Source organism: Triticum dicoccoides, chromosome 2A (assembly GCF_002162155.2).
Source record: "Triticum dicoccoides isolate Atlit2015 ecotype Zavitan chromosome 2A, WEW_v2.0, whole genome shotgun sequence".
NCBI lineage: Eukaryota > Viridiplantae > Streptophyta > Magnoliopsida > Poales > Poaceae > Triticum > Triticum dicoccoides.
Window position 1 is genome coordinate 372884249 of NC_041382.1, and position 8944 is coordinate 372893192.

The window sequence follows — 8944 nt, forward strand, 5'->3', positions numbered from 1 at the left end:
ACCCCAACGCCATGCTGCTGGAGGACCCGTGCCGCCGCAGGATCCGCGGCGTCGAGGCTAGATCTGACCCGGCGACCGTTGACGCAAGCGAGCCTGGGGGGAGGAGGGGCAGGGGCGTCGATGGACCACGCACTGCCGACGGACCGCCGTGTAGAAGGGTGGGTGCGGCCAGGGCCGTCACCATGGGGCTCGAGAGGGAACTGGCAGGCCACAACGGCCGGATCTGTGGCCGGAGTGGCCAACAGCGCGGGGTTGGGAGGCTCGGCCGAAGGTTTACTTCTAGTTTCCCCTAACAAGGATATTTGACTGTATAAATTCTAACGCGATACTACCGGTGGACTGGTCGAGCAGATGAGCCGTGGAAGGATTAGCAGCGCTAGCTCGTCCCAATCGCTCTAAAATTCAACCTTCCCCAAGCATGAGCTCCGCCAGTGATATTTCTGCTATTGATAAGCGAAAGGCTCAAGGAACTAAGGTTGGTGTCTCACTTCACGGCGTGTTACAGAGGGAAAATATCACTTTACATGTACCATTTTTTCTTTTACATGTACCACTTGATACAAGCAAACCAAACAAATAATACAAAAGCATAGATCAAGCGATTCCCATACTAATCCTAGATAATACGCAGTACATGAGTTCATCAGGCTAGGAACTGCAGCACATTATTATTGTCGCGGTTGAGTTCTCAGGTCCGTCTAAATACAAGAACATACGAATAAATTGCAAACGCTACAGCAGTGTCTCGTTTTGGCCAGAACAGCACAGCTAGGGATTCATGCCTCTTATGGTACGTTCATCACCTGGATGGACTGCAGCATGTCGGAGAGGGCGATCACCAGGTCACCGGACTTGATCATGCCTCTCGCCTTGAGCAGGGAGAAAGTACGGTTCAGGTTGCTCTCCATGTCATCGGAGAAAGTGAGGCGGAAGGGGATGAGGCCCCATTGGAGGTTCAGTCGTCTCCTCACGGACGTCGAGTTCGTGAAGGCGAAGATTGGGCAGTCAGGGCGGCACCGTGAAAGCAGGGAGGCCATATGGCCACCCTTCGTGTAGACGAAAACGGCATCCACTTCCAACTTGTTAGCTGCAAGTCAAATTGGTTAGATATTATAGACCAAGTAAGTGAAAGGGCCAATTGACAGCAATATTTACCCATTTTAGCAGCAGAAATGCAGATCTCTTCTGATATTTTGTCAGAGAAAGAAGACGAAACGTCCTCAAGTTCTAGTGGCTCATGGTGCTTCTCCTCCCTCCACCATCTTTCAATCCTTAAGCTAACACTACTGAGGACAATGAGTGCCTTATCTGGATATCTACCCATTGCTGACTCGCCAGAAAGCATCAGAGCATCCGCACGTTGGTGGACTGCTTCAGAAACATCAGCAACTTCGGCCCTGGTGGGTATAGGATACTCGATCATCGATTCGAGAAGCTGGGAAGCAACAATGACTGGCTTGTTTAGCTGCCTGCACAGTTTAACTATCTTTTGTTGTATTGAAGGGACCTGCTCCAAGGGAATTTGTGCCCCTAAGTCCCCTCTGGCTACCATGGCACCATCTGATGCACGGATGATCTCCTCCAAGTTTGTCAAAGAGTCAATGCTCTCGATCTTTGCAATGACCGCTATATCACTGATCATAGACAACGAAATAATAATGATCAGGATGGAACAATTTGAGTCAATGTTTCAGAAACACAGCATGTGGCTCGTTTCTATTCATAATGCATAATCTATGCTGGCCTTTTCAGAAAATAAGGCGCATAGATCAAATTCAGAAAGACTACAAAATACCAACAGAGTGACAGCTATTTTCTTTTGCCATTCAGCTTCATGCAATTCTTTACCATGCCCATCCATTTAGCCACAAACAAAATACACACGGAATGAGTAGAAGTTACGAATTAAGGGGTTCAAATTTAAACAAAGATTCATGCAGCCCCAACAGTATGGTACATGAGAAACCTAGCTAATCTTCAAAAAAATCTCACACTCTAGCTAATCTTCACATTTGAAAGCTCAAATATTCCTGTAGGCATGGTTCGCTTAATTGTCCTCTGGAATTAATAATGAAAAAGTGGACAAAGCTAGCCATACACAGCTGGTTCCCGAATTTGGTGAAAGGGGCCGAGCTGCAGCAAGTTATAGCTGACTGCACCTTTCAGATGATCCATTTGGATGTACCGTAAGTCTGCAACTGCGACATAACATTATTTGTAATTCCTTCTCTGTTTTTGTGAAAAGGTGATCAAAGGTCGCTGATTTGCCCTATTATCTCTAGTAACTACCAAGAATCAGTGCGTTCATTGGTTCATTCTGGTTGTTTAGGCCATAAAAGGTATGTTTTGTGTATTAATATACTAACAGAGGTCAAATAAAATAGTTTTCTTTCATTTGACAACAACGTAGGCTAGCTGGGTTGGTTGCTGGGCGAGACCTTAGGCTACGGCCTGTTTGTTGGGCGACCTGGGTTCGTTTCCTCCCCGGCACAATCCTTTTTTTGCTTCATGCAAAGGCCGCATTCTCCCATGATTCGGTTAAACCGCTCGGTTTTACTCCTGGTTTACCCCAAAAACCGGCCGATTCGCCTGTTTCGCTCCGGTCCGATGGCAGGGCGGTCCACACGGTGCTTAAGAAACCGTGAGTGCCACCGGTTCCAGTTTTTTCCGGTTCGACCGCCGGTCCGGTCCGATTTTTAAAACTATACCTGGGGGTATAAGAGTTGCTAAAGCTCTAGAAATAGTAGTCATGCATATTGTATTGTCAAGTATGCAGACCATTGAGAAAATAAAATTCAACTCTAACTAATTAACTAAATGTCTGTGTTACCATCATGGATTGAAAAACATGAAGATCCTTATGTGCTAAATCTCTTGAAACAAAAGACAGTGAATTATTTATATAGGAATGAGGTGCCTGTATATTGCAGCGGAATACAGGTTTGCTACATCTACAGCATATCGCATGCAACTGCCGGCGTAGTGGCAATGGGCATGCTTCGTCAGTGGCATTACTTGCAGACACACTCATCTTTGCAAGCGACACTCACAAGCAATCTTAGCATTACCCAAGGAGGCTCTTACTGGAGAAAAGATGTGATCAACCTTACTCATTTGGTCTTGAGCCTGCTTCTGGTTCCATCAAGCCCTGTCTCCGCCACTACAACATGTCTGATCTATTAACCGGCCTTCAGACACTGGAGTCTAGGCATAGCTGCTTCCATTACCCTCTTCACAACACGGGGGCAGATCAAAGAGACGATTGGAGAGTGGAGAATATCATTGAGATGCATGATATAAATCAAGTTATCCAGTAGCAGGGTGAGGATGTAGTGTGGATCAGCGATGAGGGCAGCACACAATGACAGAGCCATTGCTGCTGAGATTGGAGCAGAAGCACCAGGGTGGAAGGGGGCCTCTGACCAGTAAGAACAGATGATGATGCGGGGAGGAAAACTGGATCTCACACTCATTTAAGTTACGGCGATATAATAAACACTGTTTATTTTTGCAAAATTAATAAACACTATTACACTTGAGGATTACAATCTAAGAGGTCAAGATATGTGCGCACATGGGTATGAGTCATGGCGAGATAATAGGGCAGTCGAGGAACCAACTTTAGCTTACTCCCTCCATTTCATACTTTAAGAAGTATTTGCAACCAGTGTGAACTGAAGATTAAGGTGAGCCAAAAGCAAGAGAGTATTGAGTAGAAAAACTTATGTAGCCTTGCACCGAGGTTATTGCATTAGTGAATTATTTTCCAATATGCAGCGATGAATGGATGTATTTCAGCTTTCCTAGGAGACTTGGATGGCTGGCAACTCTCCGTCGCTCTAGCGGTGGATGGAGGAAGAAAAGTAACATAGGGGTAGTGTAGGAAGATGTGACTTGATTCCAGCTTTGTTACCAGCATACGCCTTATAAAGTAAGAAAAGAAATTATACGCCCTAAAATATGAAATGGAGAGAGTTAAGGACGGCAATCTTGTCCGGTAACCTGCGCACATGTTCCGAGTTTTCTCCCCGCAGGCATCCTCGTGGGTGCAAAGTAACGCCCAATAAGTGGTCAAGAGCATATGTAACCTGTGCTGGGTCCACCCGTTTACAAAACTAAACCCTGTCTAATTCAATGGAATCAATTGTTGTACGTGGACCTTCTTTGGGACTGAGATAGCATCGTCGTCTGAACTTGGTAGCTCCATGTGCTACTGACCGATGGGCGTCAGGCACATGAGCATACCCATGGGTGTCGGGCAATAGCCGGTGACGGGTATGTGCAAGGTTGTGTGCCTGTCATGAGTGGTCCTCATGGGCGCGAAAATGTGTGGCAGGGACGGCATGGGTGACCCTTAAACGGACCCGTCACGCCTGATTGACATCCATAGAGGAAATACAAAAATCGATATGCGAACAGCAGTGGAGGAGAACTAGAAAGGGTTAGCGCCGTTTTTTTTTTCTCAAACACGCAAGACAGCTGTGTAACATTTCATTAGGAAGAAATATGTACAACTGAGGGAGAAAACTCACTCAATACAACATGCCTGACACCCTCAGAACACAACCCTTGAAAGAAAAAAAAAGTTGCCTTGCCTCACACAAAAAGGGTCAGTGCTGTTATGACCGAGTCTCTTTTCTTTTGGGCGGGGTGGGGGGAGGGGGTCTGTTAGTGATATTGTACATGGGATGTTGGGAGCTGTAGGACCAAAAAACATGATACTTGTCTGCGCGACTGACATGTGCACCTTGTACAGCTCAGGCATTAGTTTGCATGTGCGTATGTTAGCTGAGCTCAGATCTCCATGACAATATTATTTCATCCAATGGATGTGTAAAGTGATGCCACAGCTCCATGGACAGAAGGATGGGAAAGAGCGCATCAGACGGCATTAAACAATTCTTTTCAACTAGTTAAGAACTTGAGAGAAATATTACCTGCCACGACTCCTTGCTGCTATGTAGCTCTTTAGATGGTTAATAACCTCAGCTGACTTAACAAATGAAACTGCAATAAAATCTACACCTACAGCAATTCCAAAGTCTATGTCGAGCCAATCCTGCAAAAGGCGTCACAAGAAAAAGGGGATTATTATCGATAACTACCAAATCCCTTTTTCAGCAAAAAACAAACCACCCAGGTAGCAATCTAAGAAACAGATGACAGACTATTCCAGGAAATTCTTCAGTGTTACAATGCAGTGATATTTATGGAGTAAATAGGACATTTCCAATTGAAAAGATTTCATGATTCAGACAACAAAAGGAAATGCTGACAATCCAAGGTGTTCACACAGAATACTACAGATTCATAGCAACAGCTTATCACGATAGTAAAGTCACCTTAGATGTAATTGTCGGAAGCATGGCATTCTTCGCGCGGACAACACTGCCATCCCGCCAAAATGTAAGATTGGCACGTGGCAACAGCAAACCAGGATCTGTGCAACGGCACTTCACATCCGGTCCTAGTTTCTCAACGACCTCAAACCGAGCCATTCCACCATCCACAAGAAGATCATCACCAACTCTCACATCTTCGTAGGAATCAGAAATACAATTAAGCAGCGACAAAAACTATAGAGGGTAATGAAGAGGTATACTAACCTTCAGCGAAGCCTTCGTAGTTCACATGAACAGTTAGTTCTGGGAGAGGTGCCTCAAAAGATCTAACACTGAATGTCCAGATTTCTCCATCCTGTGAAATCCACCAAAATAGAGTGTGACCAAACTTATAATGGTACTAAGGCAATTCTCTGAAAAAGATAGCAAATAAAATTCCTAGTGATGACCACAGAAACACTTGCACCCAAGGCTCAAATCAGAAATTGCACAGTAAACGATATAGCTGAGCATATCAGGGATTCTCATTAAATATGAGTATAGATGAGTTGGGTTGGGTAGTTGGCTACTCTTCAATCTTACGTCCAGCTCTTGTTATATGATGTTTTCACAAAGAGGATGTCAGAATCTCATTTTTCAGAGTAGTGCATCAATTACCTATAGTTGTTGATTAAACTTTAGTCTGAATTTTTTACAGATTATATTCATAACATGTAGTATGAAATAGACCGTATCATGCCACCACTAGTTACCATCAAATTTTCAACTGTTATATATGGAAAACTAGTAGATAACCCACGCGTTGCCGCGGGATGGTAGGCTGAAAACATGGATAATTAGATTAATGACATGAATAATTGTGAGAATTAATTTTGATGTGATGGCAATGATTTGGCAGCCATGCATGATTTGTTGATGTGAAAGGGTTGCATGCATGGGGAAAATAGTTTGGGATGGTAGATTAAAGACGTGGAGGACATGCATGGTTTGTTCATGTGGAGGCTCTGCATGCTTAGAATAGATAGTGGGTTGCAGCTATTTAAGAACAGAAGATAAGATTAAATTTGAAAAGTAACCCAGCTTTCATAAAAGGCTGCATTAGCTTGAACATGCATATCTTTAATTTTTATTATGATTACACTAGTCTTTTCTTGATCGTAGAACTTGGCGACTGCATGCCAAAATGCATTTCTCCTTTGAGTTACTCGATTTTATTGAATTTTTCTTACCATTGTATTTCCATTGACAAAGGTGATCCGCAAAGTTCAGACTCCACTAATCACGAAGATTTTGCTAAGCCTGCCTATAAAGAGGGGAAAAGATTCAAGAAATTTGTGGGTTTTAAGTATACAAGTTTTTTCTGGTTTTCGCCTGGTTTTCCCTAATGAACTGGGCAACTCTATTCTTACAATCAATTGCCCTAACCTTTCAAGGATTCTCCGAAAATATATATATATATATATATATATATATATATATATATATATACATGTTTTCAAAACACGGTCTCAAGCACTATTAACTTCCAAGTATTTAAAGAAGCAATAACAACATCTTAGAAGAAAAGAAAACTCATGCCCAAATCCTATTGATAAGTTAACCAAAGACAACATGCCCAACCGTGTCACATATCAGTCATGTTGGGGTCATTGGGAGTTCAACCCAAATGGCCAAAAAGTGACTACAGATTAGATTTTAAAAAATCATACTAAATTCCTAACAACTAAATCTGTTACAACCAATCCACTGAAGTCACTCAAATCAGAATACCTTTTTTGTTTCGAGAGCTGCTAAAAGCAAGACCTGAAGGATGCTTCATACGATTATTCAAGTGTTGGACCCTAGACCATGACATACCTTCAGAAGCTCATTGCTCATCACTTCTTAACTTCTTAGCTATCTAGAATCTAGAATTTTTTCATGTAACTACCCAGTACCAAACATATGACAAAGATACGCAAAAACAAATATCTGAAACGAGATAATTGCTATAATATCCCTTGTTTCAGCTATTTTACTGGCCCCTGCATTCAAGAAATTAAATTAGAAATGCTACCAGCATTTTAAAAATGGGATACCTCTACTATTAAAGGGAAGTTGGTGTTTGTAGGTCATTAATTTTTGTTTCGTCCTCCCTCGTTCGGTTGGGCCTTGCCCACGCTCCAAAAGCAAAACAAAGCCACCGAAAAGACCGCGTCTACTTGGGACTTCGCCTGTATAGTTCAGCGAAAAACTTGGTGGCCGGCTGGCCGCGTACACTTGGGCTTTGAAAAAAACAGCTTGCAGCGAACAGGAATTTTATGCCCACGCGAGCGGCTTGGCCATACGGAGATGGGATTCAAACACGTGACTTGCGGTTTAGTTCTATCTGTTGTAACCAACTCAGCCAAATAGGCCGGTGGAAGCATACAAGTTATCCTTTCTTTTCAATCAACGGGCGCAAAGCTTCCCCCCTAGATTTTCCTCGGTTGTCCATCTCGCACATGAAACAGGAACACAAGAGTCTAGCTCACGTACACCAGTAGGGCTGGGCTATCTCCCTAATCCTTCTGTTCGAATTAACCACAAGTCATAGTCGAGGTCAGACCCGAAACAATCACCGTATAGATATTACCTAGCTACCTTTTGCTGCTTTATATCTATATACATGTAACTCTACGTGTAATCAATCAGATCAAAGAAAGACAAGCTTCTGAGGCAACCAAATCGATGTACGTGTCACGTGCGCTGCGTGTGTGTTAAGCCAGCCTTCAATACTTCAAGTAGGAATCGATCAAGGTAGCTCTTACGTGTGCACAGCTGTACCGGCGTACCTCAGCCGAGTCCCTAATGTGTTCGATAAGAACTCCTCGAATTTTTCTATTATGTTAGTTGGAGGATGGAGAATTTTCGCTCGATCTCACCGGACACGAACGACACTCCACTACCCAATTCCTCAGCCAAACCAACCCTGATTCATGACAGCTGGTGTTTGCTCCGTAGCGAAGCACATATTGTCTGATGTGCATGAGAATTCGTAAGGAAAATGAAAAGGGAAGAGCAGCTGCCGAGCCAAAACCCAGCGCAAACCTCACCTCTGCCTTGGCCGCTGGCGCGCCGCCGAGGTCCCCCATGTGGATCTCGCTCCCCTCGGTGTCCATCATGACGGCAACAGCATACCCCTTCTCCTCGTTGAGCCTCCGCACGGAGCTGATGACCTTCTGGTGCCACTCGCGGTCCCCGTGGCACATGTTGAGACGCGCGACGTTCATCCCCCCCACGGCCAGCGCCTCCAGCTCCGAGGGGCCGCAGGTGGCGGGGCCCACGGTGCAGACGAGCTTGGTGCGGCGCGTACTCCGGGACCCGTTCTCCCGCAGCTCGGCCTCCGTGGCCACGTCAATGTCGATGGGCGCTGCCGCAGCGGGCTCGGCCACCAGGAGGCCGTTTGGGTTGGGGAAGGCGGCGAGGTCAGGGTGGGCTGAGCTACAGGACGTGACCAGGCGCTGAGGCCGGCGGGAGGGCAGCCGGCGGAGGTGGGCGGCGCCGGCCGGCGAGAGGGTGGACGTTGGGGCGACGGACTTGGGCGCCGCGAGGTGGAGGAGGGAGTGCGCGGCGGGCATAGC

The 8944-nt window shown here is 45.2% G+C and overlaps 1 protein-coding gene and 1 long non-coding RNA gene across 2 annotated transcripts; one reads left to right on the top strand and one right to left on the bottom strand.

Annotated features, from left to right (window-relative positions):
• Window positions 1–33: 33 nt before the first annotated feature.
• On the top strand, window positions 34–610 carry LOC119354609. Its single transcript, XR_005171120.1, has 2 exons — window positions 34–271; window positions 352–610. It is a non-coding gene; the product is annotated as an uncharacterized LOC119354609 (long non-coding RNA).
• On the bottom strand, window positions 500–8941 carry LOC119354608 (pyruvate kinase isozyme A, chloroplastic-like). The gene is made up of 6 exons (XM_037621335.1): window positions 8417–8941; window positions 5607–5697; window positions 5343–5536; window positions 4938–5059; window positions 1156–1634; window positions 500–1087 (listed from the first exon to the last, which is right to left on the bottom strand). The coding sequence occupies exons 1-6, from the start codon at window positions 8939–8941 to the stop codon at window positions 786–788; spliced, it is 1713 nt and encodes a 570-aa protein (XP_037477232.1). The 3' UTR covers window positions 500–785.
• Window positions 8942–8944: the final 3 nt, after the last annotated feature.

Bases quoted from the DNA above. Each gene is read 5' to 3' on its own strand.
- LOC119354608 (XM_037621335.1), bottom strand. From the start codon at position 8,941: ATGCCCGCCGCGCACTCCCTCCTCCACCTCGCGGCGCCCAAGTCCGTC. The intron at 5,698-8,416 runs GTGAGGTTTGCG...TGGATTTCACAG, and splicing joins CGCCAGCGGCCAAGGCAGAG to GATGGAGAAATCTGGACATT. The intron at 1,635-4,937 runs GTAATATTTCTC...GTCTATGATCAG, and splicing joins GCAGCAAGGAGTCGTGGCAG to TGATATAGCGGTCATTGCAA.